The 27367-nt window shown below is 39.9% G+C and overlaps 1 protein-coding gene across 4 annotated transcripts in view; it reads right to left on the reverse strand.

Moving 5' to 3' along the window:
* Nucleotides 1–825: 825 nt before the first annotated feature.
* The window catches only part of MAPK10 (mitogen-activated protein kinase 10), a gene marked incomplete at both ends in the record, with an annotated part of 82550 nt that continues 56008 nt past the window's right edge, over nt 826–27367 (reverse strand). For 3 of the 4 annotated variants that reach the window (XM_081998953.1, XM_081998955.1, XM_081998954.1), the window contains 5 exons: nt 826–968; nt 7175–7252; nt 7840–7903; nt 22066–22190; nt 24377–24559. In XM_081998953.1, the coding sequence (XP_081855079.1) occupies nt 826–968; nt 7175–7252; nt 7840–7903; nt 22066–22190; nt 24377–24559 (593 nt within the window). The remainder of the gene's footprint in view (nt 969–7174; nt 7253–7839; nt 7904–22065; nt 22191–24376; nt 24560–27367) is intronic. The other variant, XM_081998956.1, reaches the window with a different exon arrangement.

A 27367-nucleotide genomic window follows, 5' to 3' on the forward strand; every position in this document is an offset into this window, starting at 1 on the left:
AACATTTTTCTATGAAGCTCTGTGGCTTCTTCTTTCTATACAAACTGGTTATTATTTCAAAATATATGTACAACTCTCAGCAGAAATTTTGGTGCTACATCTTCAAGTGTCTGAGGGAGCCACAGTTCGATGTGGTTATTTACACTTCCACAAATCCTCATACAAGATATGCAACCTCATCAATGAACAAACAAATAGAATATATACTGGTAATATCACATGTGTAATTACGCAGTTCACCTGAAATGGGCCATTTATTAGTGGAGTGCACACTAAGTATGTGTGCAGATGTGTGTACTCCTGTAGGCACACAGCTGCACACACTGCCAGAATCCTATTGGCACGTGTGTATGTGCTATTCATACACCAAGAAAAATGCATGTATATCCCTATCCGCCTCACTGGGCAGAAGATGATGGAACAGAGAATGAAGGCAGATACACACTCGTACGTTTGAGAGTGGCTACTGCACACCTTGTCATGCCAGTGTGAAAAGGACAGTTGCAGGTTGCTGGTTTTGCAGCCATTAATTTTACATCTTATGGGGAGGGGGTGAAGAAAAAAGGATTTTTCAGTTCCTTTTTTTCCCCCCCCAGTAAGCATCATTGGAAGAAGACCAAAGCAGAGCAACTATAAGTTAAATATACACTTGAGCTTAGCTGCATTACATAACTCTGTAGGAGAAGCAGGCTGAAAATATTTTTTGTTTTGTTTAAATCTTTGTATTTTATTTCTCTTCCTTTTCATCTCTTAACTCCTGTTAATTTTTCCTCCTAAATTACATCATCCTCTGAAGAACGCTGGGTTTCGCAGGCAGGCGGCTAGTCACCTGCAACAACCGAGGGGTCCCGCAGAAGCTTCCAGGCTGCTGTCCGTGTCAGACGCCAGTGTTTGATCCGTGGACATGGATGAGATGTCATTGACAGATGAGGATGGAGGGAGGCTTTCACTGCTGTTCACTGCTGCACCTGTGCTACGAAAATGAACACCAACGTGATTAAACCTGAAACCCCAGAACTTCTCACAGTTTAAAAAGCAAAGGACACTTACCCTGTGGCAACAGACATGCAAGTACACAGACGATTCTAAACAATGGCAAAAATTAGCAGAAAACGGGCCATACAAACTTTAGGCATTGGATCATATTAAATATTTTACCAGGAAATTCTCTCCCTCAACAGTCTGTTTTGAAGAAGTATAGCTCATGTTGTGTCTATCGCTCTATGTCGTTCTAGCCTTCTTAGAGCTACTAAACACCCAACAATCAGATGCCTGCTAGAATCACACAGGCACCAACAAGATGACTAAAAAACCAACCCAATTCTCCATACTCTCTCATCAAATCTCAGCTTTCTTGTATGTAGTTTAGTAGAATGCATCGAATCACCTAGTGGCAATGCAGAGAAGATGAGGGAGGCACGGCTGGTTTCTTCCTCTTAGTTAAGGACTAGTCAACTAAGCCCAGGATTTCAGTTGTGACGTATTTTTGTACATCCAAGTTTACCTGTCCTCTGTAAAATGATCATAGTACCAGGTATTATCCAAAAAATCACTTTGACTTTGTGAAATGAAGAACATACCTTCATGAGATCATCATTAACGTGACTGAACATTTATCACATCCCTGAATATTATTAGAACTTATCTGTCCTATAAATGTGGATGACTGTGTGATAAATATAGAGCCACTTGAAGAATGCATTTATGGTGCACCTGTGACTGCTCAACCGTCATTCTGCACATTAACTTCAGCTCATACTTAAGTTCTCAGAGTAGAAAACAACAGTGTGATTGGATTTTTTTTTTTTCCACTGAACTTTCAGGCAATGTTTTGTTGTCCTCTTTCCACCAAAATTAACAGTTGTCTGTAGTTTGAGAGGGATACATTAATTTTCATTAAATATTCATGACAATAAAATATGTGATTTTGTGTGATATTGCACAGCTGGAAATCATAGCTAGTCACTGTGACACACAGATCTGTTCTGCAGATAAATGCCATTTCATTCTTATGGCCAAAAAGTTCTCTTGGCTAACTTTTACAGGTTTTCATTTCCTCGAAATGGACAGAAATTAACATCTATTGCCTTGAAAAGCAAGGGAACACACCTAATATAAAACACATCTAGTAGAATTACAAAACTCATGTATTAATACAGAAATTAATAGCCATCTATATAGCCTAGGCACAATATACGACGCTATGGGCAAAAGGAGAGGATTTCTGTCAGTTTGCAGTGAAAACGTTACTTTGAGAAAACGAGCCACTATACTATACCTCCAATCACTCTTCTATTTTCCTAAACTTTTTCTTCCCTTTTTACATATCCACTATAAATATGCACAAAACAGAGACAGATATGCTCACGTTCAGAGCTCCAGACAGGAACTGCTTTCTGCTGCTGTAGTAGAACAAAGATATTCTGTCATCAGAAGAACTCTTAAATTACTTTAGTCTTCTGATACATTTGGAAAATAAGTTAGTTAATTTTGTAAATGCAGACAGAGCAATCTCAGTGACATCTCATTGGCGACTGCAGACAGCAATCATCCATCTTTCCTGACAGACGACTTGTTTTTCTAAGAGTTATTTACATGTACCTCATTCATATTGATCAGTAATCACTCAGTACAATACTGTTACTTCATGTTTACATGTTATTAAACCATGTGGCATTTTATGAAAATACTAATCAGTCAAGACAAATGCATTTAGAAATAGTCAAAATATGACTGAGTTTAATTATATTAATGCCTAAACAATATATTACCTTTCTACATGTTTACAGTGCGGGACAGAAGCCTGCCATTAAGTCATGGATACTGTCCCAGGAATCAAACTGAAAGAATTCCAGGAGGTTCAATCGGCTTTTGATCAACCTGTTGCTGTGCAGCTTGCTTTGATGAACGTGAGAGCAACTTAGCTAGGCAAAGTAACCGAAGAAGTAGCTGCAGAAATCGTATGGGTGAAGATTTTGTTACACGCTCCCTGATTCAGCACCACTGAATTCAATAAACCCTGCTATGTTCATTTCAGCAAGTATCAACTCAGCCCGTAAGTTTCTGCAAAGCGCGTTTTTATGGTTATTCCCAGCTTTCAGCACAGTCCCACGGGACACAACACACAGACCTGATAGTTACTGTTGCAGCCCCGAAGCACCCAGACTCACAAAATACCCACAAAACCCAATGACACCACACCAAGCCGAAGTGACAGAATTAAGGAATTCAGCAGCACAAAGCAGCACGTACGCAGCGCCACGCAGAAACCCGACCAAAAGCTGTCCTCGTCAGTAAGTAATGCTTCATTCGCTACGCTCAGCTTGTTCCTGAAGGGATGGGTGCCAGGTGGAACAGTGCAGAAATGACAGAGGTGCACTCGAAAGAGAGAATGAGCCCCATTTATGAACTTGCCCTTTGGCAAGAATCTTCTCGGTGGCTGCAGGGTCAAGGAAAAGAGCAAAAGGTTAAAGCAGGTGAGGAACAGCTGCTGGGATCTGTTCCTGGCTCTGCCATTGGCTTGACAGCTACTCTTTTAACCCAAACATCAGCTTCCCTGCTGTAAAGCAGGGATTCCTTCCTCAGAGGGCTCCTGTGAAGCCCTATTTAATTAGCACCTATGGAAGTGCCTTTAAGAGTTCAGCTGCAAAGTGGCACAGGTGCGGGGCGGGCGGGGGAACTGAAAGGAGAACTGCAGCTTTTGCTGTTTCCAAAAAACACCTTGTGTCTGTACTCAGCTTCCTCTAAATCATGTAATCAGTGATTCATGATATCCAATGTCGCAATGCTTGGCGAGTCCATCAGCTGCTTATTTTAGGCTCTGCACGTGACAGAGGAGGGCTACTGCAGGTATCCAGTAGTTCTTGGGTGGTAGCAACAAAACTGACCAAATCAGACAGCAGCTGAAAGGCAGGAAGGGAAGAATAGAAGAGCACTTTTCAGCAAGGGAACTGCGAAGTATAAGCTGCACTAAGATCAGGGCTATTTGCTATATTCCGTATCCAGAAACGAGAAGACAGTTGAAAATGTTAGGTATCAAACTACGGCTGGGTAGTGAAGACGAGGGGAGAGTGTGAGAGGAGGTTAGATAGTATGCAGCGTCAGAGCAGAGGAGATTGCAAACAGCAGCGAGGTTATTTACTTTGGACAGAACTTAAGTTTAATTCTAAATAATCTAGAGCCTTGTTTTAAGTTTTTTATTCAATGAAAATACCTACTGTTTGATAATACCAGTCAGAAACACTTTTTAAATAAAAAAAGCATTAACCAAATAGAAAACAGTATTGGTAAATTCCTCCCATATCTTTGCATAAAACAATTTATGTCCTTTGCTTCTCTGCTTCAGAAGTAACAGAGCAGAAGTGTCCCGAGACAGCTAGTGAAAAGTTCTACTGCACTTCTTGTGAAAGCGAGTAATTTAAAATAAATAATACATCTTCTGTGCAACCCAGAAGGAGACCTCAACAGAAGATGCACATATGCATGTGTGATAGCCACAGAGAGAGAGAGATGTGTATTTTGGAGAAGATACAGATTTATAAAAGGTATATATCTTCATGCTGTAAGGATGTGAATTAGTCAGCAATCCTGAAGTTGATTAAATTTAGTGGCTATTTCTCACATGTATTCTTGTGATTGAGTTTCACTGACAAAACATTTTATTCTAATCACTTTTATTCTCCCATCCACGTAAAGACAGGGCATACGCCCTTTGAATAGTGAGCATGTTGGTAAGGGATACAGCATCTGAATTTATAAATAAACCAGAACTGTTTAGCAATTCTGTGACATAGAAAGAATAGAAAAGCAAAAACTACCATCTAAGATTAAATCCAATGTATATGTGTACCTGTGGACATGCATATGTTGTTTGCACGTGTTGCTTACATACTCATATAACACACATTTACACACCTACACGCAAATCTTTCCACTCAATTCAGTACTACTAGTGCCTTAAGCAGATAGGTTTGGACACTGTAATCTATGAAAGATAGAAGTCAGCTAGATAAAGTGTAGAGAAAAAGCAGTAAGTTTGAAGGATTGAAAGATGCGGGTAGTGAAGTTCAAAGAAAGGAAGACTGATTAGGGATGCGATAATGGAATTTATGTGGGCTAAAAGCTGCCCGAAAGAAAGATGGAAGAAACTGTTCTCTGGAGACAGGGCAAGAATTAACACAGTTAAACTGCAGCAAGAAAAGATTTAGGCAAGGCAATACAGAAAGCTTTTTGAAAATAAACAAAATAGCCTACATAGCTTTTTTTGAACAGGCAGCAGAAGTGTCTGTTGGGAACAGTTTTAGAAGCGGTTGATTTTGTTTGTTGGACGTGAACTCGAGGGACACTTGATGTTCCCCCCAAGCCCCACATTTCAAGCTTGTATGTTGTATTAAATAATTCTTCACAGGACAAGAAGAAGCACTAAGTGACTGACACCCTGATACACAGGCACTCTAAGTAGCCTGCACTATGGATGGGCAACTATTATCCCCGGTCAACTTCAGCAGTGTCCCCAAAAGCTCTGATCAAGTAATCATGGAAACTCATCTCCATTTTGCTTGCTATGATTATTGATAGAGCGTGAAATCTTAGCCTTCTGAATTCTTGCCAAGAACCTGACCAAAGAGCAACGTGTGCGCAGCGTCTCCCTCATTTCCCTTATGCTCGGAACTGGTGACTCGTTTTCCCTCATTCTTTCAGTTGAAAAAAAATTAAATCACGTGCACAAAGTGATGAAAAAACAGGAAATCTACTTTTTCATAAAACAACCTCATCTCAGAGGCATTTTTAAATAGTTGCTGTACTCGTTGGTGCCTAGCAATCCAAGAACAGTCAAAAGGGAACAGCAAAAGAAAGGTAAGAAATTACAACTTTGTATGTTCAGAAACGTTTTACATAAACAATAAAAACCTTCCACATAGGAAAACTAGAACATAGGAATACATAAAGAAACCCCTGGGTAGTTTATTCCTGAAACGAGCAACTACAATGTTTCTTGATCATAAATCAGACTGCAACCACCGTTCTGTAGGGCAGAGAGGTTTAAGGGTGAGGATTTATCAGATACTTGTCAGGGCCCCAGATTTCTTTTCAGTGGTGGTTACAGTAGTTTGTTAAATTAAATCTGCAAGTCCTGTATTTTGTTTGCTACTCGGCAAGAACACAGTGGATTATTTTCACTATCTTACTTCATCGATGTCAAAATCCAGGTGCAGTGCTAGTGCTGTAATATTACCATCCAGCATTCTATTCACTTCCTCCATTTTTGACATGTTTCCACTTGTCCTGTTAGTTACTAATGATGCATTCTTGTTCTAACATTAAGTTAGCTCAGCAGCAAGTGAAAAGTGAGAATGCAAAAAAAAAATCTCTCTGAAAATAGACAGAGAACACTGAAATAAATGATTTTACTTTGAGGAAAGGCTCTGCAGAAGGTAGTTTTACCCATAAACGCTACTGGAACAGTGTGCTCAAAATCTGGGCACTTCAAGTCTGCCAGTGAAAGCGTACCTTCACAAATATGTATTTCTGTATAGCGGCAGTCGCGGTTTGTATTTCTGTGGAAAGACTGCTGATGTGAATTTTCCTCAGATAAAATTCAGTTGTTTTTTTTTTTTTTTTTGTGACAGGACTTTAAGAATCTGTGTTTGAAAACAACTTTCCCTTGTCATGGAAGTGTAACCAGGCTTGTCAGCAAGACGTTCTAATGTTACCAGACTTCTGAAAGGATCGACTACCAGAGTGGGTACCAAATGCTTACATGGGAGGGGTGCAGTGTCATGTGTCCGACAGATGGGTACATGTTAACATCACCAGTTTTGCTTCCATCAGCTAGCAGAGTATTAGTTCAGTTATCCATCCATAAGCAGCATAATAATAATAGTGTGAGATAAGCCTTCCCACCCACACGAATATAATCTGTAACCACAGCTCCTTCCATAGAAAATACCAGAACAACTATATCTCAAATAGCGAGCAGACCAGTTTTTAAGTATCAACAACATGACGCTGGGAGCGCAGCTAATCCAAGTCAACCCATTAGAAGTGCTGGATTTCATAAAAACTTCTTAATTGGTCTACATAACTGCAAGCGTAGCCCAAGTGCTTCATCTACGTCCGCTCTCTTTTTGTCAGTACAGAAAACACATTGAAGTTATTCAATGGGGCCGAGTACCTGAAGGAGAAGGCTGTCCTTTTACTACGCCATTTTTAGTCTTTTCTTCAGAATTCATTACTTCTTTGTAGATGAGTTCTGGAAGAGAGAATTGCAACAGTTACAAACAGGAGCCAGTGCCTGTCATCAGGAACAAAACAACTATCGTGAAACACAGTGTCATGGCCCTGTCACGAGCTCCCTAGGTCTGCCCTACCTTGTTTTCATGAGTCTGACAACTCTACTCACCTAAGACCTTCCTAAGACCTAAGTCTTCCATTCCCCTCCTCTCCTATCATCTCTTTTCGGAGCTGAGTTGAGACAAATAGGGTTAAACTAGAACACTATCTAGAAATGAAGCAGCACAGTAATACAGTGCTTTTTACTCTGGGTAAAATTCTGGTGCCTCGTCCTGCTGAACAGTATTCTGTTCTCCAGATGATATCTTTAGATTTCAATAACGCACTGGAATTTGCACCTCCTGTGTTAACATTAACTTGTGTAGATAATGATAGTCCTCAAGACATTTCTTGTATTTTCGGTACCAAAGCTACAGCTCGTAGGGATAGTGTCAGTTCTTCATGTCAAAGGAATACTTTTAGTTTTCCACAGACGCGCTTGGTGGTGGGATGTGGCCATTTTGCCACTGAAACATCCCTTCATATATAATTCTAAACTGCAATTACCTTTCCACTCCTCAATTGTATGTTCCCTTTCATCCAGCTGTTTATCATATATCTGAGGAGGAGGCTGCAGGAGGGAAACAAAGCTTATTTAGTCCATCGTCTGTTATATTGTAAATAATCAGGAGTAATTATTCAAGTAAAGATAAATTCTCTTCTCTCTCTATTATCCATCCCTGTACATGCAAAAACACATTAAACACATTTGAATATTAAATTAACGCTTCTGGAATTCAGCTCTTTGTGTAGAAGAAATCAATATACTCCTCCCTTTTCCTCTTATAAACAAGAGGCATAGTTGCAGTTGAAATCGCACCCAGGTCAACAATGCCATTGTGCTTATACTGAGCCCGGAACCTCCACACACAGATTGTTTGCACTGGCAGAGAAAGTACTGACAGAGTACCAGAAAAATACCAATCCTGATTAATTAGTAGTAATATTACTATATTAATCTTTAAGTTGCGCTTTAGACATCATACTTGCTGTTATACAAACTTCTCAGAGTAACTCTAATTTTGAGGTAAATCTCCCTGCCAGAATTTCGGATCCATGTTCCAAATTCCCAAGCTTTCCAGTATACATATTTTTAAGTAACTTTGCTTTGACCAGAAAGGTGGGGTTTTGTTTGGGGTGTTTTTTTTTTTTTTTTTACTTCATTTTTTAGTTGATCAGAATGTCACAGAAGTAGCAGATCCTGGAATTTATGGAGACAAAGGCAAGTAGGGTTTCCAAGAACCTGAATACCTGCTTTCATTGGGCAACTAAACCATGTGTTCATTATCTCTCCTCATGTTAGCTGCCAAATACAGCAGCCAGCAAGGCAGAGGACTCTCTCCTCCTTCCTTCTACCGAGAAGCTTCAGCATCCAAGGTAAGACTATCTAATGAAGATGGAAACAAGATCCACAATACTTTTGTTGCTTCTAGGTATTTCCTCTGACCTTCATCTTGGGCACTCGGCCATTGCATCCCTTTCAAAATATCCTACTATTAAATGCACATTTACCAAGCTGTTTTCTGATTCACTAAGAAGTTGAGAATTTGCTCTTAGGACTCATAACACCATCAGTCCATTAAGCTATTTACACGCTACAGATACAACTTGGAAAGTAATAGCTCAGTGACGTAATATGGACCAGGAAAATTATGATAGCTGGACTGGGCAAGTCCACTGAAAACAAGAGACATTCCTGCAGAGTGACATTTGTACTGGGGCTAAAAACAAGGGAATTAGGTGAGGTCCCAGACCGCCAAGTCTCATATTTGAGAAGGTGCCGAGAGGGAACCTGAAACACATGCCATGAGTTAAAGTGAGTGCCAGGCCTCAGCAGGGGTACCTGAGGTTTCACTACATCAGCAAGGTGAGACACAACCACATAGTCTGAGTCCAAAACCAGTGCAGCTGTTCTCACACTCAGCATAACTACCCTTCTTGGTCCTTTCATGTCAGTCCTGAAGCTGAAGATAGATGCAACCAAAATCGATGCAATGTCCGTGGGGACTCATGTTTCTGCTGATTGTGACATCAGGGAGCTGAACACTACGAAAGAGTGCAGGTGAGCCTCGCCATCGACCCCCAGGACGCGGTAAGTAAGCTCAGCTCCTCCAGCTGAGCCTGCTGGACTGCTGCTCAGCCAGCCCTGCAGCACGCACGTCCTACCAGCAGAGAAAGCTGGTGAAGACGAGGAAGCTGTGGGGGGTTAGGAATTTACAGGAGACTTACAGGTCAGCTCACTACATAGCTGGCTCTTGGCTTTTATGGTAGCAGCAGGGGAGGCATTTGGCTGAGCCGTAGTCTGAATCACAGCAACAGACCCACTGCTGCTGTCAGGTGGAAGGAAAGCAGGTAAACCAAGCTGGTCAAGAATATCCAGCAAATACCTTTCTTCCTAAAAGCTTCGGGAAGGGTCTTACAAAAAGCACAGGCTGTGGGTAAAAATTGCTCCTACCAAGTGTAAACACTCTTTTTACAGCTTCCATAGAAAAACAGGGGTACTTCTCCCCCAGCCAGAAATAAGAGGATAGATTCCTTCACTACTTCAATTCCTAAACACAAATTACAGAATCAAAAGGAACGAGTGATCAGATGCACATTCCTGGCCTCTGTTCACACAACCACAAAATCTTTGGCTTATGTCACTTCTAATTTATTTCGACTATGTCTTAAACAGGCAGAATTGGCTAAACGGCAACCAGAAAAGCAGCAGTAATTATTTCCTAGATTAACACATTCTGGAAATGAAGACATTTTCCAGGACGAGCACCCAGAATAATCTCTGTTGTTACCAAACTCCTGTTTTGCTATGAAGACAATCAAGGGAGAGCAACCAAACTCTGTACTTCACACACCGCAGGATGCCAGAAACTGCTCCTGCACAGCATCCTCCTGCTGTACCAGTGTTTATACTGCAGACCTTTATTTCTGAGCTAGCAGAACCCACAGCTAGAAAACATGGCTCTCGGCAGGAACCTGAGTGTCAAGGGTAACAAATATTTAGCATGATAATGACATGAATATATCCCTCCTCTTCACACAGGCAGGATCTACAACCTCTAAAGCCTGTGCAGAACACAGGTGAATGGAGCTCTGCTGAGGGGCCAGGCCACCACTCTCACTCAGGGGGAGATGAAGTTTTCCCATCTAAATTCCCTGATATAAGGAAATGGGCCCTTATGACATATTTTCATTGATTCAAGGCACAGAGCTGAGAATGCCACAACAGTTTCAGGAATGAATTTATTTTCCCATGATCCTCATTAATCTTAATGAGAACCACAAAGCTTAATACACTGTTACCAACCTAGATAATTCCCTCCAGGCTGACCACCCATTTTCTGCTACCTAGTTTGTGGTTTTTGTTTTTGTTTTTTTTTTTAAAAACAGTCTCTAAAATTAGAGAGAGGAAGAGAGGTTTTTAACAGAAGTATTGTCACAGCAATGGAGCAGACAGAGCAGCTGACATACCTGGGTCGTCCTGGGCACCTGATTTCAGTCTTGGTGCAAAGGTTGGCCTAAAAACCTACTTTGCTGCCTAAGTCAAATGCCTTAGAAAATGATTAAGTTCATAATTATTAATTTTCTATGTGGATGCAGCTGCAGTATTATAGACAATCTCACAAATCCTTCATACAGCACACCCCAGCTGGGAGCTATATGATTTAGTATGTACAGGTTTCAGAAAACATATAGTTAAACTACCATTAAATCAAAAAGCAGAGTGTAGCTCAAGCCGATGGGTGGCAGCATCTAGCTTCAGTTTAAGGTAGCCATTTTCTCCCCAAATCAGATTGATTTGTAAGCAATTGCATTGGCAACAATAACAAAGAATAGAATCTATTTTAGGATGGAATCTATTTTAGGATGGAATAAATTAAATCTTTCTCGTAGATATTAAAATAATACCTTGTTGTTTTAGTGGTTCTTGGCTTTTACATTTTATAAATGGATTTGTAAAATGTTTTTGTATTAAATTTAACATTCATTGAACGTTACAAATTGCAAAAAAAAAACCCCAGAAAATATCCACACAGACCTTTTTCTAAAACAGACGAACAAACAGAAGACCAAAACAAAAAAAAAACAACCAAACAAAACCCACAAAAGATCTTTTTATTCATGTGGTCAGATAAACATCAGGAGACTACTGTATTTGTTCAATACCTTGCTAATACCCAGGAAGGAAAAGTATTTCACTAAGGAAAAAAGCAAAACATATGTTGAGGCTGATATACTCTCACTTTCCCAAACCAACACGGGTTGGTTTGTATGTCACTGCTAGAAAGCAAAGGGAATGGGCTGGAGCTCACACTTGAATAAATCCTGCCATCTCTGTCCCTGCCTCTGCGGAGCTGGTGCCAGCACAGTGGAGACCTTGGGATGAACTGCTTTTAGAAAGCTTGGCAGGAGCAAGGCTTAGATCCTGCATCTGTCCCCAGAATCGCAGGGTCTGGAGCAGTAGCTGTGGAGTGGCGTACAAGGCAACGGTAGAATTAGCAATATACAAACAACAGAGGCAATGGAGGCTGTAAAAATTAATGGTGTGAGGTTATAAAATTTGTTGAATGCCTTAGATCCTCATAACAGGTGAATATAAAAATTCCTTCTGTTTTGCTACAACCTAGACTGTGTTACTGATACTTATTTATTGTCGTAGTGCAAGGCAAAGTACACCAGCGCCAGAAGCCCGAGGTCTCTAGCTAGACAGGAGAGTGTCAAGGGCCTTGGACTTCACCCTGTATTGCCCAGGGACTCCATAGTGGGCTGAGCGTGATCTCAACTACGGATATGGAAGAAGAGATGCCTCTGTGCCCATTCGTTCCTGCATGCATCAAAGAAACTGTGGTCTAAGCTCTTTCTGAACAGCTGGACTGTCAGGATACCATGCAGCAGGAGTCAAGATTATTTGGCTACACACAGATGACTGAACAGCTTGCAGATACGCACAACAGCAAGCTGGAAAAAGCTTCAGTTTGGTTTGGAAAAGAGAAAGAAGAAAAGAAATGCCTTTTCTCTAACTGCTACTTCTCACTGACATGAGCAAAGATTGCTGCAGGAGCTGTGTTCAGCTTCCATAATTAACCAGCTATAAATGGGTAGATGTTGCTGATGAGAGGAAGTATCCGTGCCTGTGTACAAAGCAGAGCTGCAGACTTCTTTTGTGAGACAACAGATGTGCACCATCAACCTCTAAGCAGAAAACCCTGTAACTGATTGCTAAAAAAGCTCTGTGGCAGATCACCAAAGAGTTTAGATACAACATCTATCCACACAGAGCTGAGCCAGAGGAAAGAATACCAGAAAAGATGCACAACCTGACAGCCTCCATTTTGCCATGAAGTGTCATGTGTAGTGAAGGTGACACCTTCTTTGAAGTGTTATTTGCCAAGGTCGCAGAGCTCTCCAGAAGCGCTTCTCTGCCATCATGGGTGCTCAGCCCTCACAGGTAAAACAAGACATGAGTGATTTTTTTTTTTTCTTTTACGATAAACTATGAAACTTGAAATTCATCTGAACAGATTGTATTTAACATCTGGTCATAGGTAGTTTATACAGGGCTAAGAAAATATAGCAGCAGTTTCCATCCTGGACAGGACCTCAGACTGAGAACCGCAAACCAAGCTCTCTTCCTTTTATTGTAAGAAACAGCACCGCATTAATAAAAGGTAACAAACAGGTTGTCAAGCACAGAAAAATGAATGATAATTCACAGCTCAGCCCCTTGTGGGTGGTCCTAGGTGCAGAGATACCCCAGTGAAATATAAATCCTATGAAAACAAAACCAATAACAAAAGCAGTGTGCGTTACAGCAAATAAAACCCCACAAAATCTATCACTGCTGTGAAATTCTGTCAACATAGAGAAATGCTTAAAAAGAATATTTTTAACTTCTGACCTTTCCATTTCCTGAGAAATTTGCTGCCTAAGTCAAATGCCTTAGAAAATGATCAAGTTCATAATTATTAATTTTCTATGTGGATGCAGCTGCAGTATTATAGACAATCTCACAAATCCTTCATACAGCACACCCCAGCTGGGAGCTATATGATTTAGTATGTACAGGTTTCAGAAAACATATAGTTAAACTACCATTAAATCAAAAAACAGAGTGTAGATCAAGCCGATCTCTCTTCTAATGGATGGCATATGTCAGCTAATATGCAATAACTACAGGTACAGTAAAACCTAAGATCAATTTTGAAACCAGTTAACAGAAAACATCATATAATAATCTGTGGCAAATTTTTCTACTAGATTTGTTCCCATGGAACAGAACAATACTGTTCCCAAGCAGGAACCAATATGAGATCAAACGGATATTCAAAAGATTCCAAACCAAAGTCATTTATAGGTGAACGAAACACATGCAATATTAAGTCCTAAACAATTGCCCCTAAAAAGCAAAAATTCTTCTAACATAGCATCTTCCAGAAATGTGCAAACAAATCTTTACTTGATTATTTTTTTATGAAATGACATAATAATTGAGAAATTAAGGGGAGGAGTAGAAAGCAGCCAGAGTCTTGCATAAGAATGTGACTTGGATACCAGTAAGTAGGTATCTCTCCCATTCAAAATTATTTCTAATGCCAACAATATGGAGGGAATTAGACTGGTGACCAGGCAGCTCAAGCCAACACAGTCCTAGAGAACAATCAGCACAAGTGTTCTGAAATTTGATTTCAGAGCCACATAGATGGCAATGCTAAAGCTACTCTAAAGCACGTGTCTAGGAATCCATTCTGTTCACAAACAATTTAAACATTTGGGGATAAAACCAGTGACATGCATATAGGCAGCATCACATAAACATTAGGAGAGACATGAAAAATTAAATATCAGATTTGGGATTTATTCACAGAACATCCCAATGAAGGATAAGAAAGCATAGGAACTTCAAAAAGGCAGCTGTGTAAATGAAAACAAAGTCTCAAGCACAGTGTTTTCAGCCAAGAAAACAGAGAAGCTAGTATGTCATCAGGAAGATATTAAGGTTACCTAAAATAAACGGGATAGACTACATGTGGAGGCAAGAGATGCTGGAAATGTCTTCTTTCCTAAAAATAGAACAAGAGCACTTTGAGGGAGAAAGAGTATCGTATGCCTCATTTATTAATGATAATAGTCCAAAGGCTGTTACGTAGATAAAGTAAATATCATAACACGAGAGTAATAAACATAGTATTTGTTTAAAAGTGGAACCAAGGCAGTCTCTGCATGTAACATACAGGAAGAAGGAACCTTTAACTTAGATATAAAACAGATAAGTAAGATCTGTATGTTCCTATTCTGATTTTACAATAGATTTCCTGTGTAATATTAGAAAATAATACTTTCTCCCTTTGAAATCTGGATTCCTTAGATATATATTAGGTGTGAAGACAGACAACAGATTTCAACAGTTCCTAAAATTTGGGGAATTCTATATAATCATAAACACACATTATCTGTATGTTTTCCTATTTTTTAAAAACACGTATGTTAGTTATAAATGGTTGAATACAGAAATTATCTTACCTGTGAGTAACACTTCAAATGAATTTCAGAGCAATGATGTATGCTCTGGAGAACTTAACACTGTGACTTTATTATCAAAGATATTGCAACAAGCTGAGTGGGCTCAAAAGAAGCTAACTAGGTTAGTATGTTAGACATATGAATTTCCTCTAAATCCAAAATCTAGCTTACCCACTCACTCCACAGGTAAGCTTAAAAACTGTCAAAGGCCTGTTTCTAAATGTGACCATGATGAATATTTCAGAGCTATTGAGGGCTTTGGGTGTGGTTTATTTTTATGCAGAAGCCTGCGGGAGAGTCACAGTGCTGCTGGTGTAGCCTCCTGCTTTAGTGAATAGCAAGTGCCACATCTAATAATTGTGTTCCTCTCTGTATCAGGGAATCACAACATGGCATTTAAGGCTGACCAGAAGAGTTTAATCCTATTACACGTCACGGGGGGGAAAGGGTATTGCGTTTCTTACCACTTCCCATTTGTGGTATAGTCTGTGCCCATTAGAATGGGACATAACAGTTTTATTGCCCCCATACAGCCTGTGGAAGACCATAAACTTTTAATTGACTTATAAAAAGGGACTGTAATTGTCTCACTAGTCTGCTTTTTAACTGGACAGGGCTATTTTATCTATTCCACTCACATTCATAATGCTGTAAATCTGGGCAGACGGAGAGGGTCGTTACTTCCAGGTTAAACTTTGACACCAAATTCTCTCTACTTACTCCCTGAGCTGCCTTCAGTGCTCTTCACGGTCTACTCCAGCAAACGCTGACATCTTATGGTATCGCGACAGCTCACTTCAAAATTCCTGTCCCATTAAATGCTTTCAGGTACCTGTCCTCCCAGGCCTCTGAACCAAATGAATACTGTACAACAGATGCCTAGCTGCTTCTGATTTACTGGGGCAAAGGAGTAATCTAACTAGATAGCTAAATTAACTAAATCCCCCCCAGTGCTATACTGGTTGAAAAGGCCATCTTGTTTAACACCTCTGTATCCTAACTTCTGTGTTATCCCTACTGTACAGGGTTCGTGACAGTGGAAGGAATCCTGGCTCATATTACACACTGTGGGAGGAGGACGACTCAAAGAAAACCCCCAACCAACACCCCACCACCAAACTTTTAGTCTCATGATGAAAGATCTCACTCTGTGGAAAAGTGCTTATCAAGTGCTACGAAAGAGAGAGTGCAGGGAGTGCGGGCAGATGCAACACACTGCACGCTTCTAAGCCCCAGTGGGGCAATCAGGAAAAATAGTGGGATGTTAAGCACAATACACGTGACCAAAAGCATCTCCATCACTCATTTTCCTATCGCTCTCTTGTCAAGTTCCCTGAACTGCACATTTGCAGGGCAGTCTGTGAAAAAGCAGGGTTGCTTCATAGAGCCTCGTCATGCTGCAAATCCTAAAGCAGAATTCATTAAGGTGCCAGCTAGTCCTCTGCAAACTCTCCCTAATGAAGTGGCAGAATATTCGTCTTTGCTAGCCCATCTTTTCTTTCTCCCACTCCTCCCTCCACTCCGTCCTTGCCTGCTCCTTTTGCAGTCAATAGCTAAGGCTCCTATCGTACTCTTTAGCTCCTCGCCCATGAAATAGGTGCAAATCTCAGAAGCTGTGGGCTAGTGGGGTGAAGTGCTCATCTAGGAAGAGCCAAGGGGAAGGCAAAGTGAAAACTGCAGTTAGTACCTGTTGTCTGTGATATAGAAAGAACGTAAAATCCGGCTTACAGCTTTTCTTCTCCCTTGGCCAGCGTTGAAATGTAGTAGACATCCCCAAATACAATGTACTTGCTTGTGTAAAGGAAAAGAGGAAAAGATGAAGAACACCGCAGTGCCTAGTAAGCTTCTGTAAAGTGCTCCCGAGTCCTCTGCCTGATCTGCTTGTTCATCACACCTGGACTGGTATAATTCAGCTTGGGTCAGAATCCAGAAAACAAAGAATTGAAGCATCGAGCTTTTACTGAGTCAAAGACAAACAGGCTTTTCTTAAATTTCTGTCTCTAAAACTTTGTTCTCAGACAGGAAAAAGAAATTTACGCATCTTGGATGAGACCAGTTGCAGAAGCCAGATTCTGACACAAGAGAAGACTCACTGAATGCAATTGTAAAAGAAGAAAATTCAGAGGCTCCAAAACAGTATGTTTGTAAAACGCAGGAGCAAGCAATTGCAAACTAGTAAGGCTCATCATTACCTCAAGGAAAATCCACAAAAAGGGTGAAAAAAGGATGAAATCTGATGCTGACTACCTGTGGCATTTCTAGTGAAATACAAAACACAAATGCCCACCTAAAACCTGTTTTAACAAAAGATCAAATACTTCAAAAATGGCCAACATAGTAAAAATAGCACTTCTGAATTTCAACATGAACTAAGCAAAGAGAATAAAAAAAAAGAGCAAAACTGAATACTCAGAGAGTGCAAATGCAAAATCCATTAACTGGTTTGTCAGCTAACTGAAGCAGTGAAGCATTAGAATAGCCAGTCTCCTGATAATCAAAATAGGAAACAATACCTTTAAGAGACAGAGAAGAGTTGAATAAATGTTGCAAAGGACATCAGTTTGAATAAGAATGGCTACTGTGCTCCACATAGGCTCAATCTCTTTCCACCACTGTACTATATCTAAGACTGTCACGGAAAGAGAAAATATCACCAGCTCTTCCTTGGGTTGGAAATCTTCCAGACAGGGAACAAAAACAATTTCATGCAACTTATTACATACTGAGAACGGACACTTTGTCAATCTATACCAATCATGAACACAGGTCCTAAATCTGTACATGAATAATCATAAGGAAAAATGGGGCTAGATTGTTTGAAAAAACTATTTAGATTGTAGTCTTTCATTTGCTTTTGTCCTTCATTTATAGAAGATGGCTCCCAAACACAACTAAGATGGGGAGGCACAAAAAGCTGAGACCACACCAGAACAAACTCTTAACTGCATTCAGTGGAACAGTTAATGATCAGTACACATTTCTCTACATTTCCCACGAGGCGTTTTTATAAGCTTCTCAAACTACGGCATAGTCTGTGGACAAAAAGGACCTAGACTAGTAGTGTGAGGATTTCAACACACTTCAACTGCGCTTTCATCTAGAATCGTCTTCTGGTTTACAAATAGAAACAGGTTCAGCTGCAGAACTGAGGTCCAGTGGCAGATGTAAATTCCATTTCCACCTTCCAAAATTCAGTGGGATAGATCCAGAGATCCATTAGAAAAATCACTGATGAAAGATGGTGGTGCAGTTGTTTCATAGCACACATTAATAAAATAGCTTACCAAAGCAGGGCCTGTTGCAACAGGACAAGGGGTAATGGTTTAAAACTAAAAGAGAAGAGATTTAAACTAGACATAAGGGAGAAATTTTTCACATTGAGGGTGGCAAAACCCTGGTCCAGGTTGCCCAGAGAGGAGGCAGATATCCCATTCCCAGAAACATTCAAGGTCAGGCTGGACAGGGCTCTGAGCAACCTGATCTAGTTGAAGATGTCCCTGCTCATGGCAGGGGGGTTGGACTAGATGACCTTTAAAGGTCCCTTCCAACCCAAACGATTCTATGATTCTATGACAGGGAAAAACTACTTGTTCCATTCAAATTGGAATGGGAAACCTGAGATGTACACAACCTGGAAGAATCAGACTGCAATCTGTTCTTCACAGGTTTTTTTGTTGCAAAAAATAACATTATTGAGCCAGAAAACCATTTTTAGGTTTTTACATGTCATTCGAATACTACTTCTCCATGCAATTGAACCCTATTATAACTTCTACACTTTAGTTCAGTATAGACATATTCGCAGAGTCACATTACTAAATGAATCAGTAAAAGTACCTACCTCTCAAAGAGCTCATTTGCTGGATGTTTTTAGATGAGTACCAACTCCCACCCCTGCTACAAAGCTGGCAAGTTCTAACAAAATACGTAAGATGACAGCTTAATGCGTGGCATTAGGAAATATTTACTGAATTTGATCCTAACTCTTCTGCAATGGTAACAAGGCAGATATTTCAGTCAAGTATTTGAGAGCAATGCAAAGACTCTTATGATAGTAATTCAATTCTTTATCCAATACCCTTAATAACACAAAACTGCAACAACAAGTAGAACAAGGGAATTCACATAATGCAGAGGCTGGGGCTTAGGGCATAATATAAACTACTGCACGAAACTGTAATCATTTAAGACATCAGATGTCAGTGTAGTGTTAACAGACACTCCAAAAGGTATTCTGGATGTTACACTAGGTTCCCCTAGTCCATGTCTGAGGTCACAGACAGATGGACACAGCCCGTCGCGCACACCAACACAGCTTTTTCCAAGAGGAAACAAGTTACTTCATGCTTGAAGCACTAAATCACTCATGTTACCAAATTTATCACATACAGGCACCTTGCTGTCTTATAAAGAACTAATAGCCCATCAGATATCAAGTGGCACGTTGTAACACGGATGCACAAGTAAAACTTTCTCTCCAGTGTCGCAACAAGTACTCTTCGTAGAGGCACTGCCAGTTAGTAGTAGTCCCAGAACCTCCAGACACTCTTTTGAGAAAGAACAGAAAGCCACCAATATCCCATGAATGAGAAACTTATTCCAACATCGAGATAACGCTGATGAAAAGCACAGATGGACTGCACATCAACAGTTGAATCAAAAGGCAAAGAAAATCCAACTGAGTTAAGTTTTCTCCAGAAAATAATTAGTAAATGATTCACAGCTAGCCACTAAAGGTGTGTCAGCATGAATAGATGGAAATTTAGAATTTAATAAACTGTTAAATGCAAAAAGAAAGTCCTCCAGTTTAACTTTCCCTCTGAAAATGAGATTGGAAAAATAATGGCTGTTAAGTGAAGCCAGATCCTTTTGAGAATTTCTAGCACTCTGACAAAATACAATGAATATTTATTAATCCCATGTTCTTCTATTTAGGTTACACTGCACACAGCCTGAACCTTCCTGGTTTTTAACCTGCTGGGATCCCAAGAAAAGATGGGTCTCCGTACCATAGAGTGACTGGTGTCAAAGCAATTCAATAACACTTCACTGTCAAAGTACTCATGACAAAAGTATTAGTATGATGCTATAGTATATTATTGACAAGATATAGCATATTTTGGAAGAGAAAACTTTGAAGCTAAGAGAGACAGAGAAAGCAGCTGGGGACACTGGTGTTCAGCTCATGTTAACGACACAATAACTGTGCAAAGAACCAGGTGGGTGAAGAGAACAGAGGGTTATCTAAAAAAATGCAATTCAGACAAAGATGCAAACTACAAATAACTGGGGACAACATCGAGTATTTGAAGTTGAACATTTAAAGGCTCTGTTCCTTCCTCTCAGGAGGTCCCCTGTTCTTTGAGGTGCTATGGGAGCAATCAGAGTTCGGTTTTCCATTTCTTTCCACCTTCTGTAGTCATTTACTGAGCAATGAAATGCAGCCAACAGTGAAAATGCAAGGAATGTGATTTGATAGTGTGTGGCACCACATTTGTACAGGTATCTATGGTGATAGGAGGTGCGTGCAAGAGACTGATGCCTCAGTGAACTAGAATGTAACCACTGTAGGCTTTTGAGAGCTAGTGGGCTCCTTAGATTCAAGGTAATTCACCTGGCAGACAAAACAAGTAATTATTATTTTTTTTACAGTCACAATCTAGAGAAAGGATGTGGTTTGCTCTAGATCACGTGAGGACTTCATGGTACAATCAAACATCATTGCCTCTCCAGCCATAGACGCACCCCTGATCTCTCTCTGCGTGAGAGGACAGTAATACAAGGTTCAATATCCGCTGTGTGGCGAGTTTTTCCTTCTAAAAAGGCAACTTCACTGTGACAAAAATTCAACCTCCTCTTCAATCTGAAATACAACTAAGAGCATACATTTGGAAATTGGGCAAATCATTACATTGAAATATCCACTGTACCAAATTCCCCTCCTGTTCTGCATCAGAAGTGGCTCTCCATGCTTAGATTCACAGGCAAAGCACATCTAAAGAGGGACCCAAATCTGAGTTCTGACATCAGAGTAGTTCCATAAAATGGAGTTAGGAGATGCATGGAAACACAGCAAAAGTATCTGACAATGGAGGGAGATCTTCAAGAGGGATGTGAAATGAAAACGTACATGCCAGGAGGTAAAATACTGCAGGGTATCAAATGTTTATGCTTCAAAGTGATAAACTTTATTCTTGAATAAAACTAAACAAGACACAAAACCTAAAGGCTCTCTAGATAGCAGAACCATCCCCTATAAAGCACTCCTGAGTAACATACTCTGCAAAAATCTTATGCGCGTAAAATTTGATGGGGTTTTGTGCATTCTGTTTACTTTTGAAGTTTGCGGCACTTTCCAGAACACACACTGAATTGGAGCATATTGCTAAACAGCAGTGACTTAATTTTGCAAGGTTCAGGGTCTTAGTTTCCTGCGGTGGTTAAATAAGATTTCTAAACCTCTTGAAATATTGACCTCTGCTTTCATGCATTTTATACATATTATTACAGAAAACATCTCTGAATTTATACCTATACCTATTACACCATGTCATTGAAGTGCCTGCAAATTGCACTTATTCCTGTTAACACCAGCCTCATCAAGGTATACAGAAAGGTGTCTACAGCGTGGCAGGATTATAAGAAAAATTCCATCTGTTTGCACACAGTGTACGTGATACTGAACATTGGACCGTGGCCCAGGAAAACACACAAGCCCCTGCTTCATTTTAAGAAATTTGTCCTGCTAAGATTTTTCCGAATCCTGACTTCAGGATTTTGTATTATTTTGTTTAATTCTCCTCTCCACATATATCCTTGAACACAAACATAAGAAGTGATGCTTGCTGTTTTCCACAAGGAAAGGTTTAGAGAGAAAGGTAGTATCTTTTGCCAGACTGATTATAACTAGAAAAACCAGGTGAGCTACTGGGTTCAAAATCCTTTCTTCCCGTTGTCTAGAAGACAATGAAAAGAAAGAAAATGGCTTCACATGCTTGAAGTGTTTTTGCTTCTCCCATCTATTACCAGTTAATCTAACAGACAGATATATCTTGTCCCTATAGATCCCATTTCACATAAATACGAAGACCACCACAGTCACAACATTGTTTCTTTATAACATGCTCGTTATCAGGCTGCTGTAAAGCAGCAGGAATGTATGAATCGTATCTGCATTTAGCAGTCTGAAGTAAGGAGTCACGCCTCACTTACCGCCTCCACTTCTGCTGGGTCATACCAGACATTAATGTATGGATGCTGTAAGGCTTCGTCTACTGATATTCGCTTGGCCGGATCAATGACTAGCATCTTTGATAAAAGGTCCCTGGCTTGGCTGGCTAGAACAATGAAATCAGATAAACATAGCATTAGTACAAAATAATCTCTGCCTGCAGAGGAGGGTTAATTGGGTTAGGAAAGTAACAGTGACACGGTTCTTTTAGAAATTGTTTGTGTGTACTTCCGCCCCTTGCCTTGCTACAGCAAGAGTTCTTCAGTAATCATTTTGGGTTGGATTCATTAGGAAGGTGCCAACACCTGCGTAAGTCCCCTCACCAGCTTCAGTGAGATTTTACATGTTGTATGCAGATTCCATATAGAGGGCTGAATGCGCCAAGAAAAATGTGCTTGAGGTATCTGTATTATTGCCAGGATCAGAAAACAAAAGCTTGCACAATGAAGTCTAAAATCATGGCATTACTAAATCAAAGCCTGAAACGTACAGGTACTCTTACAGTGGCTCAGAAAAACATCAAACTTTTCTGTATGTTTTAAAGTTTTTCACCTGGCTTGCCGAGAGGCATCAAATATTTTAGTGAAGCATAGGTACAAGGCTTGTCTTAGGGCATGCCATTAGAAGCAATGGCAAATCTGTAGCCTGGGATCAGCACATAATGGTGTGGAAGTGCCTTGGAACTTCTTCAGCCTTGTTTGTCCCACATAACAAAATTTAAATCAGTGGGACACATCATCCTCCACTACAAAAATACACAATGTATATATACATTGAGGTTTGTGTTGCAACATTGATTTATTTTACCTGATAATACAGCCCATTGTGCCTATCAGGCCACAAATTCATCCTTCTATTACCCAAATTGTTTTTTACTGTTTAGAGTTTGTAACAAATACCATCTAAACCCATTTAAAAAAAAAAATATAACAACATATATTTCTAGTATTATTATCAATGTGGTGTTCTAAGCTCTTCCATGCTCAAAATTATTTCCTGTGTAAATGTAAAAGAAAATTAAAGGAAAAAGAAGGTAAAGAGATATAACTGCAAAAGTATTATTAAGTATCTCATCAGACATGGATGAGTAAAAGTAATATCTAATTAAATCATTAACATTACATTATGGTGAAATATTTAGGCTGGGCTTGGGATGATACTGTGATGCACAAGCAGATTTTTTTTAATGCACTGGTTTTTGTTCTGTGACTATATCTTAAAAACTGGCATTCAGTACGCTCAAATGCATGTGCTTCCTGTATCCAAAAGATAACAGCACTGTTTTACAGTCATTTCTGTACATTAACTCCAAACCTGAGAAAATCCCATTATCCAATTTTATTGTAGTAGGAGTTTAAAATTCCCTGTATCTAAAAGCATCTGCTCAGACCTTTCACTTTGCTCCCACAGCTGAGACAGCAGCCTTGCTATGAAACAGTTCTTAACTGGGAGAGTATTCTGGGTAATGTAATGAGATGCAAATTGCAAGCAGTTTAAAACCATTATGTGCCACTGTATTAAGCATCCCCAGGTACTTAAGTGGTGCAGAACTGGTACACAGGACTAGCTTCCAGGGATTCGAGAGCTGTGGCAAGAAATCCTGTCTATACTAAACACACATTAATCACTCTTTCCAATTGAAAAGTCAATGTCCTGTTCAAGTAAAACAAGATTTCGATATATGATTAAAATCATTGCAACTGATATTTTACAGGGGTATATCTAGCCACACTGAAATTAAGTTAGCGCTCTACTTCACATATCCAAACCGACTCACAGCATTTTTCAAAAGAAGAAATCCACCCATAGCAGATATTAAACCGCAGTTACATCAAGACCGTTTTGGCTGACGTTGCTAATATCTTTCTATTGTCTAGTAAAGGTAGAGCTATGAGGCAGGCATCTCGCTCAACTGGTGTTTTTCACCTAAAACAAAACAGTGCAAGCGCCGAGATCTTCTGATGGAAGTTCTACTGTTTCTTTGTGTTACAGGATTAAGAATAAAAGTAAAAGAACACCTCAGTTCCTCATGGTACAGAAACATCACAGAGAACATGGGGATATGCTCAATACATCAGTGATAATGTATGTTCCCTTGGCTGCCCAAGCACCAGGGTCTCCAAAAATCATTTCCAAAAGCTGCCTCTCAGCTGAACAAAACCCATGCAGTCATTCACCTCTGCAACTAGCTGCATTAAAAAGGAGTGCAACTCGAGAGAAGAAAAATTGAAAAAAACCTTTCATTGCATTGTAGCTGTTGACATGTGAACCATGTCCCTGTGTCAGACATACCTTTGAGTTTGTTGTGTTCCGAGTCAGCTGGGAAGAGAGAGTCTGGAAAAAGTTTGGGGAAAGTGAGGCCAGCGTACTTGGGTCTGTTCTCAACATAGTTCCGTACCGTAGGCTGCAGCTTCTTCATGAATTCTGGACAGGGTGTTCCCAGCTGCTCAATAACTTTATTCCACTGATCAATATCTGAACGTCAGTAGTTAAGGAAAACAAAAACACAAATCCCAGTGTAGTCTCCTGACACTTTTGTTTGAGTGTTCTACGGGAATCCTCAGAGGTGTTTATCTCCCTTCATAACATCTTTACAGTCACTATCTTTTTTCATCATTACGCCTCCAGGTCCTACAGGCTGGGAGGGCAAAACTCTCTCACATCTAAGCTTTACTTGAGGGCATTGTGCAATCCTAAAACCACCATGGGAAAACACACAGCTTCTTCTCTTTGGGTCAACATTCGTTACCACTTTTATTTTTAACTTGCAGTCCAATGGCTTGGACTCCCTTTTTTTTACAGGTAGGTAGTTTCCTCTATGCCACCTCAGCTACGCGGGCACAGCAGGGACGAAGGCGCCTTCACCTGCCCTCTCCATGCAGCCCGTGGAGCATGAGGCCCAGCTGGCTCGAAGGACTTCTGCTGGGGACAGGAGTCACCTTCGGCTCATCTGCATCGCGCTTGTACCTTTAGTCTCTCCAATAACTTTATTGGTGCTGATTTTGCTACAATCACCCAGCCAGCAACGCCTCAAAAGCAATCTGTTTGGTCTTATCAGAACGCACTGGCACGCATTTTCTATAGGCAAATAATGCCTCGGGTATAGACGGATGTCTCTAGCTGCAAATGTGACGGCTGCCTTGCTAAACTGTTACTGACTAATAAGAAACAGGCTCCCATGCTTAAAAAGAAATCATTATTACAGGCAATTTGTTTTGGTGGTGATTTCTGAAGGTTTTTTTGAGATAACAATTAGGCGTCTGATAGGTGTTACGTAGCTCTTCCAGCCATGACCAGAAGAAGCCTTATTGTGCCAAAAAAAAAAAAAAAGATTAAGCAAATGTCTACAAAATCAGTACCATCTCTACATCACACTGTCTCATTCACAGTGCTAAGAATCTGATGACAACATAAAAGAAAAAAAAGGAAGAGTACATGCAGCCATGGGTGCTCTGATGTTAAGAAATGTGATGAAGGGAGTTTTGTTAAGAACATACTGGAACCAAAAAGCTTTTAAAAGACGAACATTCAAAGCATTTCAGCACAGAGGTATATTTTTTTAATTATTCTTCTAAGTTATTGTTGTTATGAGTGTCATAAGTGTAGAGAAGTTTCCCAAATACTAAAGACAGTTCCTCACAATCTAGGAGAGAAATCAGGTCCACAGAATGAAGAAAAAAAAAAAAATAGGCAAAAACCAGCTCTTTGGTGCAGTCGCAATTTCAGATTTTCTTAAAAGCATTTTAGTTTAAGGAAATGGAAACTTAATATCACATACCTTGAAAGTTCAAGGCAGACTTAATTCGGGTTCACCTGAACTGCCTTATGTGAACAAAATCAAGTAATCCATTTAAAAATTGCAGCTTTAATCAAAGCACTTCAATCAAAAGTATTTAAAGGAATGAAAATAATTTAAACATATGCTTTACGAATGCTGAAGCAGTGTTTTGAATGGTTTTAATTTCAACTGAAAAAGGTTGCTAGAGATAGTAGTGGTCTGTAAAGATTTTTCTGAATAACTTTCATTTTTTAAATTAAATCAGTAAATTTAAGTAGAACAACCCCTCCCACACACACACTCCATAGGTTGTACGTATCTTGTGTTGTCCTTGAAAAATACATTTTTCTGAACAGAAGAATAAAGAATCGCAATAACAAGAAACTTATCCAAGACCATAGCCGCTCAAAGAGTAGCCTGAATATATCATTAAACACTTTATGAGAAAAATAAAGCGTTTTGACATTTTAAACTTGAGAGCACACCTCATTGTTTGCTGGCTGGACTATTTCAGAGGCAGGTCGTTCTGAGGAACTTGAAAATACAGAGTGTGTAAATGCTTTGCAGAGAAGAACAGAGCATACAGAAATGAAGGTGCTGTTAGTTGTGCCACGAGAAGCTAAGCGGGTGAGAAAGCCAAGCGATAAAAGCATCACTTGGAAGCATTCCCTGTGCAGAGTGAAGGTCATTTGATAAACAGGGAGGGCCAAATACAGAACTTGTTTCAAAGCGCTTCCCTGCCCAGCATACTGGAATCCAGTATACGAATCTTCTTCGCCAAGAAGAAAATGTGTGCTTCACAAGCAGCACATCTACACTAGCTTTGCACTGCACTACACTGCACTGGAGCAGGATTTGCTCTTTCTGGTTAAACGTGATTCTTCTGGAGATGGTTAGGACTAGGGCATGTCAAATCTTGCTTTTGTTAAGGTGGGCACAACAAAACCAAAACGGACACGGAGCTCTTCCTTCATAACAGACAGGGTAAGTTCATCTCTTTTCAATCTCAAAATCTTAAGGCAACCACCTTTCCGAGAGTTTCCTCCTTAAATGTGCATGTTCCACCAGCGAAAACTAACTGCATTGCTTCGGGTACAAATTTTTGGTGCTCCTAACTCGTCAAAATTAGAATAATTACTATGAGCAGCTCTGTGTTTCCCTCCCCAACACCGAATTGTCGCACCAACTGTAGAGTCGATAGCTCAACTAATTTCCTTTTTTTTTTTTTTTTTTTAAATTGGACCTTTTTTAAAACATACATTTGTTAATAAAAAACAGACTAACCAACTTCACTGTGGGAGACATCAGTGTCAGATACATATTTTTTCCACAGTCCCATAATTTACATACTGATGTCAACACAGTTTACAAAAAACAAAAGAAATTGAAAATGCTAGTATCTGACAAGACAGCAAGTGTAAAGCATTTTCTGTGCCAAGGTGAATGCTTTCAGAAGAATGTGGCATTTGTAAAAATTAGACCGCAACAGAAAATTTTTAGCAACT

This window comes from Phaethon aethereus, assembly GCF_964289735.1.
Source record: "Phaethon aethereus genome assembly, chromosome: 4".
NCBI classification, from domain to species: Eukaryota; Metazoa; Chordata; class Aves; order Phaethontiformes; family Phaethontidae; genus Phaethon; species Phaethon aethereus.